Source organism: Cololabis saira, chromosome 12, assembly GCF_033807715.1.
Source record: "Cololabis saira isolate AMF1-May2022 chromosome 12, fColSai1.1, whole genome shotgun sequence".
Classification (NCBI taxonomy): domain Eukaryota; kingdom Metazoa; phylum Chordata; class Actinopteri; order Beloniformes; family Belonidae; genus Cololabis; species Cololabis saira.
Genome location: NC_084598.1, coordinates 30895453 through 30912380, shown reverse-complemented (window position 1 = coordinate 30912380; position 16928 = coordinate 30895453). Strand labels below are relative to the sequence as shown.

At 39.1% G+C, this 16928-nt stretch overlaps 2 protein-coding genes across 2 annotated transcripts in view; one reads left to right on the top strand and one right to left on the bottom strand.

Annotated features, from left to right (window-relative positions):
- Positions 1 to 11075, top strand: part of si:dkey-11f4.7 (piezo-type mechanosensitive ion channel component 2) — a 50502-nt gene extending 39427 nt beyond the window's left edge. Inside the window, exons 41-56 of the mRNA XM_061736557.1 lie at positions 2057 to 2368; positions 2474 to 2732; positions 2986 to 3174; positions 3286 to 3490; positions 3606 to 3738; positions 3852 to 3999; positions 4115 to 4329; positions 4864 to 5022; positions 5148 to 5295; positions 5535 to 5723; positions 6030 to 6122; positions 7389 to 7558; positions 8351 to 8467; positions 9107 to 9186; positions 9735 to 9954; positions 10261 to 11075. Of these exons, the coding sequence (XP_061592541.1) occupies positions 2057 to 2368; positions 2474 to 2732; positions 2986 to 3174; positions 3286 to 3490; positions 3606 to 3738; positions 3852 to 3999; positions 4115 to 4329; positions 4864 to 5022; positions 5148 to 5295; positions 5535 to 5723; positions 6030 to 6122; positions 7389 to 7558; positions 8351 to 8467; positions 9107 to 9186; positions 9735 to 9954; positions 10261 to 10516 (2893 nt within the window). The 3' untranslated portion in view covers positions 10517 to 11075. The remainder of the gene's footprint in view (positions 1 to 2056; positions 2369 to 2473; positions 2733 to 2985; positions 3175 to 3285; positions 3491 to 3605; positions 3739 to 3851; positions 4000 to 4114; positions 4330 to 4863; positions 5023 to 5147; positions 5296 to 5534; positions 5724 to 6029; positions 6123 to 7388; positions 7559 to 8350; positions 8468 to 9106; positions 9187 to 9734; positions 9955 to 10260) is intronic.
- Positions 11076 to 11674: 599 nt separating this feature from the next.
- On the bottom strand, positions 11675 to 15747 carry LOC133456533 (piggyBac transposable element-derived protein 4). Its single transcript, XM_061735030.1, has 3 exons — positions 15535 to 15747; positions 13316 to 14596; positions 11675 to 12158 (listed from the first exon to the last, which is right to left on the bottom strand). The coding sequence occupies exons 1-3, from the start codon at positions 15666 to 15668 to the stop codon at positions 11741 to 11743; spliced, it is 1833 nt and encodes a 610-aa protein (XP_061591014.1). The 5' UTR covers positions 15669 to 15747; the 3' UTR covers positions 11675 to 11740.
- Positions 15748 to 16928: the final 1181 nt, after the last annotated feature.

The following is a 16928-nucleotide window of genomic DNA, read 5'->3' as shown; positions in this document are numbered from 1 at the left end:
CAAATCCTCTGGCTCTTCCTTTTTAGCTGTTCCACAGAGTAGCATTTGGTGATGCTGCTTTTAGCCACTATGCTATATAAATAAATAAATACAAATTGATTGATTGATTGAAGAACAGCAACTTTCCATCTGGTTGTGGTGATAGGAAAATTGTTTGGGTTTCTCTTTTTTTCACTTTTTGACTACAATGACTTGTCATTATTAATGGAATACTGAATTATGAATCTGGATGTGAATTGTAGATATCTGGATAATTGTTCGTTAGAGGTCATTAGCACCCCTCTCACTCTGGAAGAATAAAGTTAATATTATGAAATGAAAAAATTCATAGTCCTGACCTTAATCCCATAATATTTATTGAAACCAATGTGCAACACTGATGAATAGTTACTAGAAATATTTAACTGCAGAAGTTTGCACCAGAAACTGACAAAAGAGTTTAATAGATTTTACACATGTAATACTGAATAATTTTCCTCAATATGACTATCAATAATATATATTTTTATTTGTTTATTGTGCTCTTATTATCTACAATTATAACTGTAAAATCCAGATAATATTTTGTACCACATGCTGATTGTCAGAGGTCAAATTTTATTTGGATAGCACATTTAAAAGCAAAGAGGTCGACCAAAGTGCTTTACAATCAGATAACAATGAACCAAAAATTATCACTTAAAAGCAGGAAAATATAATAAAAAGCATAAACAGTCAAATCAAAATAGCAATACAGTCTTATATCTGTTTGTGTTATGCTCACAGACATACTGAACATAGCGAAAGTCTGAGCAGTGTGAATAAGAAAAGACAAGCTCTTCCACAGCTTTGGGGCCGGGGAATGTCTAGAAGCAACTCGCTGGTTGACTGCAATGATCTCACTGGTGTGTGGATGTGCATGAGTTCTGACAGATACGAGGCTGCCATTCCATTTAAAACGTTAAAAGTCTATAATGAAATCTCAAAATATATTTGGAATCAGATGGGAAGCAAGTGGAGGGATGCCAAGACTGGAGTTACATGATCACACTTCTTGGTGGAAGTTAAAAGTGGAGCTGCTGCGCTCTGAACCAATCGCTGATGTCACAGGAAGAGGATCTAATTCACCATACAGCATACATACATTTATGCAGCATCTGTCAGTAAGATGTTGAGATTTGCCAGAATATAGTTTTCCTTGGCTTCATACTGAACAAAAATAGTGAAAAACATCAACTTGTGGAAGAAAAATCATGTGCCTGAATGTTTTGTTTTTTAATTTGATCAAGAATAGCATAACAAATGAGTTGATTTTTTTTTAACAGAAAAATAACAACACCGTTAAGAATTAAAATGTAGAAATGGTTAATGATAAATGGGGCTAATGTTTAGCTTTCACTGTTTGTTGTCATCCTTATGGCTGAAGCAAAATTTATCTTTAAATAGAAATCATAACGTTTTTCAGACAATTGCACACATTTTCCAGGATTTTTTAAATGTGTCTATCCATCTTAAAAACAAATATTAACAAATGATTTTTACAAGATACAAGGAGGAGGGGGCTTGAGGGGGTTTTGGTTGCTTTTGGGTGGGGCTTTGCCGTTATGAGTTGTTTGTTTTTTTTTGTTTTATTTTCTTTTTTGTATATTGTTGAGACTGATATATTAATTTATAAATGGGTATATTTATATCAGTGTATATAGGTGGGAGGATGTATTATTATTGATATTTATATATTGATCTTTTGTTTTTTGTATCATAATGAAATATAGTATAGGGCGTAGGATTTAAAAGGTTTTTACTTCTTCCTATTCCTTTTCGAGCATGTTAATTATGGTGGATGCATGTTTTTTTTTTATTTATATTTTTGTTTTGTTTTCTTATTTACATTTATTTATTATTGATTATTGTTTTGTTTTGTATTCACTACTGTTTCATGTTCGAAATAAAATTTCAATTCAATTCAATCTCTTTTTTTTCTGCGCTTCTTTTCACTTTTCTGTGATATTTAATGTTAATTCTTTTAACAACACTGTCACCTTGATTCTTGAGCTTAAACTATGTCTCCTCTCAGCAGCCATGAAGATGCCATCGCCGCTGAAAAGGGAGACCCTGAACAAGTGGGTGATGAGGAGGATGAAGGTGAGTGGAAGTCTGAGCAAGATCCAAAGGCAGATGAGGAAAATGACCGACAGGAAGACCCAGAGTTGGAAAGAGATGAACCGGATAAGGAAATATGGGAAAGAGAAGAGGATGGATGCTTCAAAAGGGCAACCTCGCTGCGTTTCATGGAGAGTGATGAAGAGAAAAGTCTGGACCTCACGGGGTCTCCCAGATCTCTGAGTGAGGAAACGAGGAATCTCACTGCCAGCGAGCTCCTTCTCAACAAGTTAGTAGACATGAATATTTATCTCAGCAAATAACATATAATAATGTAACATAAATAATAATGTTTTCATCACTGTTTTATTCTCCCTTTTCCTTCATTCAAAAGCATGTTTGAAAACGACGAGATCGCGGACTCTGACAAGTTTTTTGTGAAGCTGCCAAGCCCCCTGAAGCTGATGTTTGCCCTCTACAACACCATGGTGTCCAAGTCAGAGATGTTGTGCTACTTCGTCATCATCCTCAACCACATTGTGTCAGCATGCTTCTTGTCCCTCATCCTGCCCATTCTGATATTTCTCTGGGCGATGCTGTCAGTGCCCCGGCCGTCCAAACGCTTCTGGATGACGGCTATAATCTACACAGAAGTAAGTTGCTGCCGTTGCTGGAAATGCCATTTTATCTTTGTTCTCGATAGATGCATTATGTTTTAATAGCATTTTTAAATGAAGCCATGTTTGTTTTGCAGAAATTATGCTCATGATTTGGTTTAATTTGATTTAATAGATATGATCAAACATCAGAAAGAATAGGATACTCTTACATTGTGATAATGGTCCATTATTTGAACTGGTAACTCATTCAAAGTGGTTTCAGCAGTCTGTTCTCTCTTTGCCTCAGCTGACTGTCGTGGTGAAGTACTTTTTCCAGTTTGGTTTCTTCCCCTGGGCCACATCTGCTTACCGAGGCATCAATGCCGAACGCCCCTTCGCCTTACCCAACATCATTGGCATCGAGAAGAAAGATGGCTATGTCCTGTTTGATCTCATTCAGCTGCTTGCTCTTTTCTTCCACCGATCCATCCTCAAGGTAACCGTGAGAAATTCCTAGTGAGATGTATCTGTTTACCCTGTATCTCATAATGGACCACCAGTGCAGACCCCATGCAGCTCCTCTTGTTTCACGTTTCTGACTGTGCAGTGCCATGGGCTGTGGGACAACAAGGAGGTCGAGATGCCCGATTTCTTCAAGAAGCTGAAGAAGAAAGTGGACAAAACGAAAATGACAGGGACAGATAAGACCAGTAGTGGCAAATCTTCACGTCGGCTGAAGTTCCTCCCCATCCAGGCCTCCACCACCTCCATGTTCTGCAGGCGAAAAACAGCAGACTCAGCAGAGTCTGCCGGTGAGACTTCTTCAGAAGTTCTCGCCGTTGTCTTGTTTTACTGTTTTGGGCTTTTGAGTTAGCTTTTGGCTGTAGTCATCTGACATCGCTTTATCTATTTGTTTATTCATTGTAGATGGGAAGCCAAAGAAGCGGCGCAGCAAGAAAAAGAGATGGCAAAGAAACGCCACTCCTCTGACCAGGAAGCAGAGGATGAGACAGCAGATTGGAGAGAGGATGCTGCAAGCCAAAACCACTATCATAGAAGTGTGAGTCGTTTTCTTTGGCCTCCATGTATTTGCATTTTTTTTTTTAATTTACAAATATGTGTGCTTTGAGAGAATTGTGATCAGTGTGTGATGAAGGCTCCTTTCTTCTACAGAGCTCTTCACATCTATCTCCCGATAAGACAGTTCTTCTATGACATCATTCACCCAGAATACAGTCCTGTTTGTGACGTCTACGCCCTCATGTTTGTCATCGATGTTGTCAACTTTATTGTGACCATATATGGATACTCGGCTTTTGGGGTAAATTAAGAGAATGCATACACATATATATTAATTATTACAATGTGAACTCTCAATCCAAAAAGGATGTTATGTGCATTTTGACATGATGATTCTGGTCTTTAACTTTTTATAGAAATACTCGGCGGGCGCTGATATTACAGAGTCCCTGTCAGAAGACCAGGTTCCAGAGGCGTTTCTGGTCATGCTGCTCATGCAGTTTGGAACCATGATAGTGGACCGTGCTCTGTACCTGAAGAAGTCTCTGCTTGGAAAGTGTGTTTTCCAGGTGGTGCTGGTGTTCGGCATACACTTTTGGATGTTCTTCATTCTCCCTGGTGTCACAGAGAGGTCAGAGGTCATTCATTACAATGCATGGTTCTACTCACACGTTTACAAAATAGCATTGTTTAAATCACAATGACGTTTAGCAAGATTTTCATGCCTCTACGTGATCTGTAAAAGGTAAAAATGTAATTCAAGACTAAATATAATAATATATATAATAAGGATTGTTTTACTGGAAGTGTATTAAAGATCTTGATCAAAGCAGCCATTTATAAAAAAAAATGACAATAAAGAACATGGAGCACATTTTTAGGTTTGCTTTCGTTTTCATTTTCGTTCCAAAGATTCTGCATTCAGTTTAAGGTTAGTGGATCAATCGTGAGAAGTTTACATTAACCCAAACAAAATTCAACCAACTGATAAAACTGTGATACAAAATTCAAGTCCATGGGGATTTTTGTGATTTCTTTTGACTTTACAATGCATTTATGTCAAAACAGAACACAATAAATTACATTTAAAAAAAAAAAGAAAACATTTCCCTTTTCCCTGACTCCAGTAACGAAGGATGATCTGCTTTGTCTCTTTCTGCTCCAGGAGGTTCAACAGGAACTCAGTGGCTCAGCTCTGGTACTTTGTAAAGTGCATCTACTTTGGCCTGTCTGCCTACCAGATAAAATGTGGCTATCCAAACCGCATCCTGGGCAATTTTCTCACTAAGCATTTCAACTACCTGAACCTCTTTCTTTTCCAAGGGTAAACAATTACTACTTTTGACAAGGATTTCCTATATATATGTTTTCATTTTATCATTATCTCTCACAGCCTTTTTTTATTTCCTTCAAAAGATAGCAAGGGTCATCATTCCTTTTCTCTTCCAGTTTTCGGATGGTTCCCTTCCTGACGGAGCTGAGAGCAGTGATGGATTGGGTTTGGACTGACACCACTCTATCGCTCTCCAGTTGGATATGTGTTGAAGACATCTATGCTAACATATTTATCCTCAAGTGCTCGAGGGAGTCTGAAAAAGTAAGCAAGAGTTTTTATTTTTTATCCAAGTTTGGATAATGGGGGCTGCAGTTACTGTATGATTAAAAGTAATTAATTTAAATGAGTTTTTGTCCTAAAACAATTAGTAAATGCATCCTTGTATATTGATTGTATATTCTCTGACAAAGGAAGAACAGAAGTGTATGTTTTGTTGGTTTTTTTTTGGTGTGAATATTGTAATTATTGTTAAAAACAACTTTTATTTGTAATCCTTTCAGAAATACCCCCACCCTCCAGGGCAGAAGAAGAAGAAGGTGGTGAAATATGGAATGGGAGGGTTCATCATCTTCGCTCTCATCAGCATCATGTGGTTTCCGCTCCTCTTCATGTCTTTGGTTCAGTCAGCAGCCGGAGTGACCAATCAGCCCGTGGACGTCTCCATCCAGCTGAGCATTGCAGGATATGAGGTCAGACACACGTTTATTCTAATTTGTGTTTTAGTGTTACAGTGATAATATTCATCTAAAGTTATGGTTAACATGGGGATTTGATACTTTGCTATGTTTGCATTACTCTTACCATTTAACGATCCACAATCTGCAACCTGCAGTGTGTGATGAAGGCTCCTCTCTCTCTGCAGAGCATGAATATGTTTTTCTACGGTAGCAAAAAGATATCTGGCTATGATACAATGCCATCGTGTGTTTCTATTGGGAATGTTTCTCCATTAGCTGGTGATCGTATCTCCCTGTCTGATCTATGTCTTTTCACAGCCTCTGTTCACTATGAGCGCCCAGGAGCAGAACTTAGTTGCATACACAGATGCGGGATTCAACAGACTCACCAAAATCTATGCTACTCATCCAGTAAGATGCTATTTATTTTTCTGTTAAATAAAATAGTTAGTGTGATTTTGTTCTTCTCAGAAGTCATATTGGAATGGTTAGTTTCCAAGTGTGAAATTGCATGATTGGATGTATGTTTCTAGATAACCAAATATTTGCAAATATCTGTATTCTTAAATCTTTAAATGAATATGACTCCTTTAAAGGAGCTTGAGGCTGGATTTATGAAAAAAAATGGTATACGTTTTAATTTTTCTAGTAATAATGTCAGATGAAGCGTTCCAAACCAAAAAGAGTGAGCCCTCTAGTATATCTTTCCATTGCCTTGAACAGGCTGTGTGCTGCAAAATGTGCTGCAAGGCTGGGGCCGCTTTTCCCGCGCTGCCCTGCGGATGTGACGTCACATAATTAAGTTTAATTCTATAGAACTTACACAAGTGAATGTGTGGAAATAATCAGTATATGTGATTTAAACTAACAATACTCATGCAAGCATTTATAATACGACTCAGCCTTGATTGTCATCTTGACAATGACGACAGAGCAGGCCAGTTTATATTATAGGAATTTATAACATATAACAGACCTTCTGCCATATCACATCCTGTCAAATGAAGCAGAAGTTATCTTACCGGTACTTAAACTTACCAGAGCTTAAAACAGGCCAAATACAACCTCAGATGAATAAGAACACATAACATACAACATTAAAATGCTTCAGTCTCTTTTTGACCCAAAAGAAAAAGGCTTTAATACTAGGGCCGTGTGTGAAAATCACACCCCTATTCCCCGGTAATTAAAAATATAAATAGCAGTCAGTTAATTGATATTCAGTAACTGTTAATATTGCCTTAAAAGAGAAGGTTTGTTTGGTGGTTGGTACTGTAGTTTGGCAGTATTGCAGTATTTAGGTATGTGTTAATACAATACCAGAGAGGAAAAACATTAGCAATGGTCTTCAGGAAGTAATATTGCTGCCCGTTTATCTTTGAAGGGCTATAAGACATTTACGAGTCCATCACTGCACAGTAAGACAGACCAGAGAAAACACATTTCGTCCTAACTAATTATTTTAGTTGGACATTTAATAATACAGATTGTATTTTTTTATATTGTAAAATTCTGATTAGGAAGAGGGTTTCATATGGTCTCTGTCTCACTTGAAAATGGATGTGAATTTTGTTATTTCTGCACTTCTGAAATGATCATGTTTTTCAATATCAGCCATCTTAAGGATATATAACTCAGCGGTGGAGTTTTTTAAAAGACGTGTGCTTTATCTCCAAGTCTGCTATGCAGTTCCTGATGAACTACGAAGCCGAGGACATTGTTGTTGCTAAGATCAAGAGTGATGCCAGTCTGCTCTGGACCATCAGCCCAGCCAGTCGAGCTGCCATGATAGAGGAACTCAGCAACTCCTCTCACATTTACATGACCCTTCACTGGACGCTGCTCAGGTCAGAATGAGAGTGCACTTACACAGTGTGTGTTCTTGTCTTATTTACAGATGTAAATATTTAAGAAGCTCCGAAGCATCTTTGCGGTGCCTAATTTAAACCACTTTAACTGAAATAATCTGATGCTGGTTCCAAAGATCTGCCAGCAGTAAAACTTCACAAAGATGAAATACAAAACTCATCAAACATGGCAACATTAATGAGATGTTAAAACTCAAACCGTGGCCAAATTTTGGCTTTGACAAATGGTTTTGACTCCAGGTGAGTGTGGCTGCCTAAATTCAACCATATATCCACCAGACACGGCACAATTCTTTATTTCTCTGGTCGTTTGAGCCTTGACAGGCTCTCACAACACTTACTGTATCCTGTACCAAAACTATCTTAAGGATCATGGGTCAAATCTGGCTGATACAACACATGCCAAAACCCAAGTCTGGCCCAGTTCATGAATTTTGGGACACATCTGATATGCAGAGGACCCCTGAGAGCCCCAACTGAGCCATAAATACTGCCTACTAGATTAGGCCTAAATGTGTCCTCTAGCTGGGACCATCCTGATGTATAAATAGAAGGTAAACGTAAATATCAACTAATCTCATGGGACTTCAAAAATGTGTTTATCCTGCTTATACTGTACAGATTGTTCATAGATGTACCGGTAGTTTCTTTTTACTTTTCTTTTTTCCTTTTATTATGAAATTCTCTGTTAAACAGCTACATTTTCAAATTTGTACTGAAGCGCGCAGAACTGAATAAACGTTTCCACTTCTGATGTCCTCCCCTTCTCAGGAATGCATCCATATCGATGGTTGTGGAGGCCATGGGAGAACATACTGTGAAGTTTGAAGACAAGGCCCTGATGGATGAGCTTGTCCACATGATCAAAGGCAACAGCAGCAAACCTGTGTGAGTCTCAGGCTTTGCAGTCTCTAATGTTAGAAAAACAAAATTTAAACATAAAACATAGATGTAATAGATGTTCATGCATGCAAAACTGTGGCTGTATTCAGAGAAGCTATGGCTTTTGAAAAGTTTTTCTGGTACTGCTAACCTTACACCAACCTTCAGTGCCTCTATGGTGGGTTTCTTTAACCACAAGAGCACAGTTCAGGACTGCTGTGGCTTCAGTAGGGCAATACATTCAACAGAACCACAGTCAGTTCACTGCTGTACTTATTGGTCTTATTGTGATGACACAGACTCGCCTGAGCAGCCGCAGCTGGGGATGTAAGTACCTACAGTGTGGTCAAAGACAGCTGAGGTTAATTATGTACGGTAATATATAATACCACACTGCTCAAAAAAAATAAATGGAACTCTTTACATTGTATTGTGTTGTGTAAGTGTTCCCTTTATTTTTTTTTAGCAATATATATTGCATCATTACACTCTAAGCCTTTCCTTACAGGTCATAGACAATGCCAACTTATTTTGAAGGGTTGTTGGAGCGTAAAACAATACTATCATAAGGAACTGAACAAAAAAGAAAATTGAAAATGGAACATCAGTGAATAATTTGTGTTCTTCTGTTTTTCTGTCCTGCAGGATCATTAATTCTCTGCTGCCAAAGTTTATTAGAGGTCCCAAGAAACAGGAGTCCAAAATGGCCACCAGAATGACAGTCGGTTAGTTAATGTTTATTGTATATTGACAATGTCACAATATATTTCTGTCTGAAAAATGCACATGTTACAATCACATAATCGTATTGATGGTGTTTCTGATCTTGTAGTGATTTTCTACATTTTCTAGAGTGGCCCCCTGACCAGCATCAACTCACCAGTGTGAACCCTTTCTTGAATCACATTTTTGTTTAAATTACAAATGTAATTTAATCAGAAGATGGAAATTGAAAGCCTGCACCTTGTAAAACATGTTTTAAAAGAACATTTTAGTCTAAAAGTCAAAGTTTAAATGTGTTCAAAGCTTTTGTCCATAACTGTTAATCAGCAAAAATAAGGCTAAATTGTGAAGTTTTTTTTTTATTTTTAAAACTACTGCAGCTCAGTGCCAGTACCAAACGCTTTGCAGAGTTGTCAGAATAAATAAGAAATCTCCAGTGTGAAACTAATTTGCAAATCATTACATATCATTATTATTTGCATTTTACATTGCTTTCAAGATCAGTTTGGTGTAAATGATGGACCTGAGTTGATTTACATTTGGTCTTCAGAGTCGTCCGATCGCCCAGACGTCCAGGCGCTGGCCTTCTTCAGACCAATGTCGATTAAACTTGAACAGGTCAATGGGACTTCAGACAGAGAGGCAGACCAGTGGTGGGTGGTGGAGGAGTGCTCCCCTCTCCCCTCTGAACACAAATGTCACAGCATAGAGATTCTGGTGTTCAATGATAAAGTCAGCCCCTCCAGTCTGGGCTTTCTGGCTGGACACGGGTAAGTAACGAGGAAATCAGCAAATTGTTCTGGTGATTATAGATGCACCTCATTCTTTCTCTTTATGAGTTTTAATTTCTTCTAACTTACACAGTAAAACTGATCCACTGCTGATTTGTTCTTATACTGCTGTAGCTAACTTCTAAAAAAATCAGCAATACAATCATTTATATTTAGTGTGTAATGATATTGATTGGTTTTAAAAGTTTAAAAAGTAATTTAGAGAACCCGATTCAAATACAGGTGCATGATAACAGTTTTACTCTTGTAACTAATTTAACATTGCTCACTCCCTCCTCCCCGCAGCATCGTTGGCCTGTACATGTCAGTGGTGCTAGTGGTCGGTAAGTTTGTCAGAGAGTTCTTCAACGGCATATCCCGGTCCATCATGTTCGAGGAGCTGCCGTGTGTGGACAGAGTCCTGAAGCTCTGCACGGACATTTTTGTGGTGCGGGAGACTGGAGAGATGGAGCTGGAGGAGACACTGGTCGATAAACTAATCTTCCTTTATCGATCACCAGAGACAATGATAAAGATGACCAGAGACAAGAAAGACGATTAGGGCTTCATGGGACATCTTCTGTCAGTATTAAGAGAATATTGAACTCCCGTTGTTCAAATTGAATGTAATTCAAGTAACGGCAGGGTGAATATGATTGGAGAATAATGTAGCTGCAGTTATGATCCTTATTGAAGCATACAAATATTGAATCTCAAGATTCCACAACTGATCTTCATGGACTGAGAAAACATCTCAATCAAGTCTGACAGTTTTTATTTTCACAGAACATTACAAGATTTATACCGATTATTTTTTCCATTTTTAATTATAAGATCACTCAAATTCCCAGATCCAATGAGGGATTTGATTGTTTGATGTGAGCTTACCACAAGAAAAATAAGGTTTACATCACCATGACATGTTAGATGTTTGTCCAAACTGCTGTTAAATGGATAAAAGGTTCCTGCCAGATGTTAGCCCACTGGAACATGCATGCTTTAATGGTTTTGAATTAATGTTTTTTTTTTACTGAAGATAGCCTGTTACCACTCCTGTAAAATACGCCTATCCAAGGCATACCCAAAATAAATTGAAAGCTGTTCTTGAACCGTTTGAAGTACATGGGTGGTTTTGGTCTCTTTTGAAATGTAACACTCTGAAGTTTTTCCCCCAACTGTCAGAATCACTGTATGTCCTACTAGCATTGAGTAATCCAAGCTTGGACACACTGAAATAGAAGGTTTTTATTTCCGCCTGAAATTGGTTTTGTAACTAGATGTCTGCAGAAGAGTGTAGCTGTGACTTATTAGCTGGAAAACACAATGGCACCACAGCATGAAGCCTTACTTCATGCATGCTTACCTGATTTATAACAATACCACAAAAAAAAGAAAAAAAAAAAAAGTATTTTACACATGTTTTTGTAAGATTGCGTCTAGACCTTTCCAGAAATGGCCATTTGGAGACGCCAAAAGGACACTTGGATAACCCTGGTCACATACCTAGGATAAAAGGGCATAACGCTTGAATCTTTCAACATATGTCATAATTTTGGCCTCTAATGAAAGGTGACTTAGAGGTATCCTATCCCATATCCAGATTCACTATCAATATTGCTGAAAAAAAGTTACTGAAACATTAAGCTAAACTTTGCATATAAAAGAGTCAAAACAAGTGCTGTTGTGGAAAATGCAATTTATATTTAAAAAAAAATGACCACCTTTAACAACATAGTAAACATAACAAACTATTCACATATTTCCACAAATTTACAATGATAACCAATTACAGGTTATTGGCAACATGCCATTCATTGTAGCAATCACGCGTGGGGGTAAAGCACAAAGGCACATCACACGAGGAGCATTTCACTTGGGTTTCAGCCTGGCAGTGCCTGCACTTCACGGTGCCGCTGATAAAGACAGATTTGTGATGTCCTCCCTGCGGAGCAGGAGGTGGGACGGGTCCGGCTGTATAGGAAGACCCTGCTTCTGCCAGCTGCTCAGCGAGGGTCTCCCAGAAGGCCTTCTGGTGCAGAGGTGTCTCTCCTTTACCCATTGCAAGCTCTTTGTGGAGGAGGAAGGCATTCACAATCGCAATGTCGATAAAATGGTAAAAGAAGGTCTTGTACCACTTCTGCGTCTTGTGGAGGACTTCGTAGTAATCTATCAGGCCGTCAGACAGGTCCCCTCCAACCATACACCTGGAACAACATTGAAAAAAATAAATACAAAAACATAAATATATGCAGCACAAAAATTATTTGATTTCAAAATGAATACACAGTTGAATATTAGGGGTGTAACAATATATCGTGCCACGAAATTTCGCGATACAAAAAATGTCACGAAACGTGTCGTGGAGGTGACATGAAGTGTATCGCGATATTGGGTTATTAATAATAATCCATTGTGTTGACTAGAAACGCCCATCTGACCACGCGTGACGACCGCGCCTCGACCCACGGACCAAAATCTTACTACGCTCAGAAGAAACTAGTACCGTTTTGCGGTCACGTTTTGAGCTCTGAACTTTTACTTATGTAAGGCTGGTGTAGAGTTAAGCCTTACCTCATTATATTAAACCTTTTTCTGGTCGTGAGTAGGATAAACACGGACAACTTCCAGTGTACCAGTTCCAGTGTTCTTTAATGTCCGTCAACAGTGTAGGATTTTAGAATGTCAACACAGCACCTAGTGCCGTACTGTGGCGTATCACTCCGCCCAATCTAAAACATACTAATCACTACAGATAAACTGACTAGTGTCATTATAGTCCCTAATTTACATCAGAATATAAAGAATATATTTATAAAATAATGAACTCTGAATTACCAAAATAACCTTCTTAACAAAAAAAAATCTCCTCTTACACTTATAAGGTGACCATAAATCAATGTTTTTTATGATGTAAAATTGTATGTATTTATTTACTTGTATTTATTTATTTAATTTTAGTTGTTAAATTTCTGAAAAAGAAAAAAGTCAAATCATACATGAGAGGAACTATTCAGTTTGAGGTAAAATATTTGTACTTGTATGAAACTGAAGATGCATAATGCAAACCTGACATTTACTTTTAGTTCAGTTTGTGGAAAATGGTTGGCCTGGCTTTCTCTTTAAAACTTAAACAGTTATAAAGCATTACAAACTGCAACAATAGGGCAAATGCACAGTATTGTTCTTTATTTTGTGTCTTTCAAATAAAAGACAATTTTTCCAGTCATATGTTCCTCATTCAAGGTTGTTAAAAAAAATACTGCTATAATATCGTATTGTTATCGTGACCTCAATATCGTGTATCGTACCGTATCGTGAGATAAGTGTATCGTTACACCCCTATTGAATATACAGTACATACCGGTTGTACTCCTTCACAGCTGGTGGAACTGACACGTCCTTCATCTGCCAGCTTCCATCTGCACCTCTGACCCTCCTCTGCTCTCTGTCGTCTGAATGGGCCGTGTGGAGCGTTGAACATAGGAAGACGTCCCTCGTGTCTCGCCACTGGACAAAGAGGAGGGAGTCCTTCCGGATCCACCGCATGCTGCCGCGGGGAGATTTTGATCTAAGACTGTTGACTTTGGTCTTTGGGAAGCCAATTCTGTTCGGCCGGATGTGGCCACATGCCCAGATGCTTTTCTGAAGGAGCTCACGGAAAAGCATTGGACTTGTATAGAAGTCGTCCACAAAGAGCTTATAGCCGGTGCCCAGAATCCCTACGTCAACAAGCTCCATCACAGACTCATAACTGAGCCGCTTACCGCTGTTTCTGTGGGACTTCCCCTCGTCGACAAAAAAGTCCCACGTATAACCATTCCTGGAGTCCTCCAGAACGAAAAGTTTATATCCCCAGCCAACAGGCTTGCTTTTCATGTCAGTGCCAGTGCCAGTGTGGGCTTTGGAGGCAACCATCCTCTCGTTGATGGCTATTTCCTGGCTAGGATGGTAGTTCCTCCTGCAGGCTTCCCTTATCTCTGTGTAGAGCGGCTTTATTCTGGCGAGCCGATCGAAGGATGCCGTGCCTCTCCTTTGCTCGTTAGCAGCATCGTCCGCCAGGTTGCTGAGGTGAAGGGACTCGAAGATCCTGAGGAACTTCTCCCCAGTCATTACCTCTCTTGGGAATAGGAAGTTGTACAGTTCACTGCCTCGCCAGTAGTCAGTAAGTGCAGAGCATTTTACTACACCCATGAAAACGATCAAAGACATGAATGACAGCATGTCTTGCACTGTTACATCAATCCATGGGGTGGAGGGTGTTGAATGGTGAGTTGAGCCGAATTCATTGGTGTTTTGTGTTATGGTCTGTAGAATAGAGTCTGTAAAAAACATCTGGAAAAGCTGCAGGGGTGTGTATGTCGCTGTAGTTATGAGCCGTGGTCCTGGTGAATGGGCGGGTCTGAAGGTGGGCTGTGGTGGTGTGATGTCTGGCTCGTCAACATCATTCCATTTCTCTTGAGGGCTGGTACTGGTACTGGCACCAACGGCTCCTCCTCTTCCTCCTCCCCCCATGCTTGCAGAAGCTCTCTGGACAGTTGGAGAATGCTGCTCCTCACCGCTACTATCCTCTCCATGTGAGCACTTGGTGACTAGGGTAGAAACATCTGACTCCCAATCCCCATCTGAATCCTCAGATGGCTGCCTATCATGTGAAAATAAAGAAATAACAGTCATTTACTAAACTTTCCATCTTTTCTGTATTCTACTGTTTTGCACAATGAAACACAGAGGAGGATGGGGGGGTAGAGGGACACACACACACACACACACACACACTAAGTTGTAATATAAATTTGATTTGATTTTTATTTTGTACATGTAAAAAAACAATTAAAAGAGAACATAAGAAAACTAAATAATTTCATACTTTAACACTTAATATCTTAATTTACATGTGCAAAAAAGGAGTAGGAAGAAGTGTAAACTTATTTAATCCTACCCCCATTCACTAATCATTTATTAACAGGTATTTATAATAACTAACTATACTATAATTATACTCACACACTCACCTATACATACATACACATAGTTGAGTATTTCGATATATTTGTACACACATGCCTGTATAAATATTCATATAAATATACTTATATTCTATATTAACTCCATCTGCTCCACACACACACACACACACACACGTGTTGTAATATAAGTCATTATGTAATCAAATACTTACTTTTATGTGAAAATAAAGAACAGTCATTTACTAAACTTTCCATCTTTTCTGTATTCTATTGTTTTGCACAATGAAACACACACAAAATGGGATTATTTTATAATTGAAGAATAATGCATTAGTGTGTTCAAGAAAACCGGCATTATGAATTATTCTTAAATCATTATATAATCAAATACTTACTTTTATGTGGAAATAAAGAAATAACAGTACAAGTACAGTAGTACTTGAATTGTTACAGTACAGTAACAATAAACACACACACACACACACACACTCACACTCACACACACACACACACACACACACACACACACACACACACACACACACACACACACACACACACACACACACACACACACTGAAAAAGTAAAGTCATTATATAATCCAATACTTACTTGTCAAGAGCAAACATGTGAACAGACATCTCTCTCTCTTCCTCCGGTATCTCGTCTCCCTCATCACCTTCCCGTCGCAGGAAACAGAACTCCAGCGCTTCTTGGACAGTAGGATCTGTTTTCCGCGTTGCCATTATCTGCCCGCAATGCACGCTCCCAAAATCCCCAAAACGCTGAAAAAGAAGCCACGGATGACGATGCACGGACGCAGGGTTCACTCGCTGCAAGTAATTCACTTCTTTGTTGTGGCTTTATTTGCAGCCCCTGAAGAGGCACATGGTTGTTTTCAGAATTTCATTGGCTGTACAATGTGCCAGCCATCAGCACGATTGGTTCCAATTGGCTCATTCTTTTCATGACAAAAGGGGGACATGGGCTTCATTTGCATACAGGCGCTTATTGGCTATTGTAGGCTGTGGAAAGGGATGGGAAGACTCCATTTTAGATTCGTTTTTTTTTTTTTTAGTTTTTTTTATTGACAGATATATATAGAAATGTACAAAACTTCAGGATAAAATACAGTTACAAATTAAGGACATAAATTATATATCAAAATAAAATAGAAGGCTGTAGGTTTAAGGAGGAAAAAAATCAGGAAATATATTTTTCACATAAAACTGTTTAAAACTGTCTGAATATGATATTAATATAGCTTTGAGAACAATTATATTTGGACGTTGGCTAGCAAATTTAGTACAGTGAATATGATATTTAGCAATAATTAAGAGAAGGTTGATTAAATATACTTTGTCTGGGCTTCTCATCGAGGCCGGTTCTAGGGGGGGGCAGGGGTGGGCTGTGCCCACCCAAACGTGCGTCCTGCCCACCCAATCAAAGTTATGGGGATCATTCATTTTTTTATAATTTTTTTTTTTTTTATATATATATAAAAAAATATCACAAAATATCTGTACCGTTTCTGATTGGGTGGGCACTGCGCATCATTTTTAGACACTACAATGAACGCATACCGCAAAAGTTGTGTCTCGGAGACGTGAGACGTGTTCAGAACAGCAGACACACTGAAGGCTGATTTATGGTTCCGCGTTACACCAACGCAGAGCCCCCGGCGTAAGGTACGCGGCAAAGCGCACCGTTCGTTGCGCGTCACCGCGTAACCTACGCCGCAAGGCTGATTTACGGTTCCGCCTCACACCGCGTCGCCGCGTACCCCGAGACGCCTCTCTCCATCCCGCTGAGGGCGGAGAGCGCCGGTGCGGGTGGCGGTGCTGCGGTGCCGAGCCAGCCTGCCGCGGGACCTTTTAAATCCACGCAGAGCCTAAAATACATAAAATAAATGCAGCCTCAACAGGGCACAAGCCAGTGTCCTGTTTGAGCCTCGCACAACAGGGTTTTGTGCCAAAAAGTGATTTCCTGCCAGAATCTGATTTCTC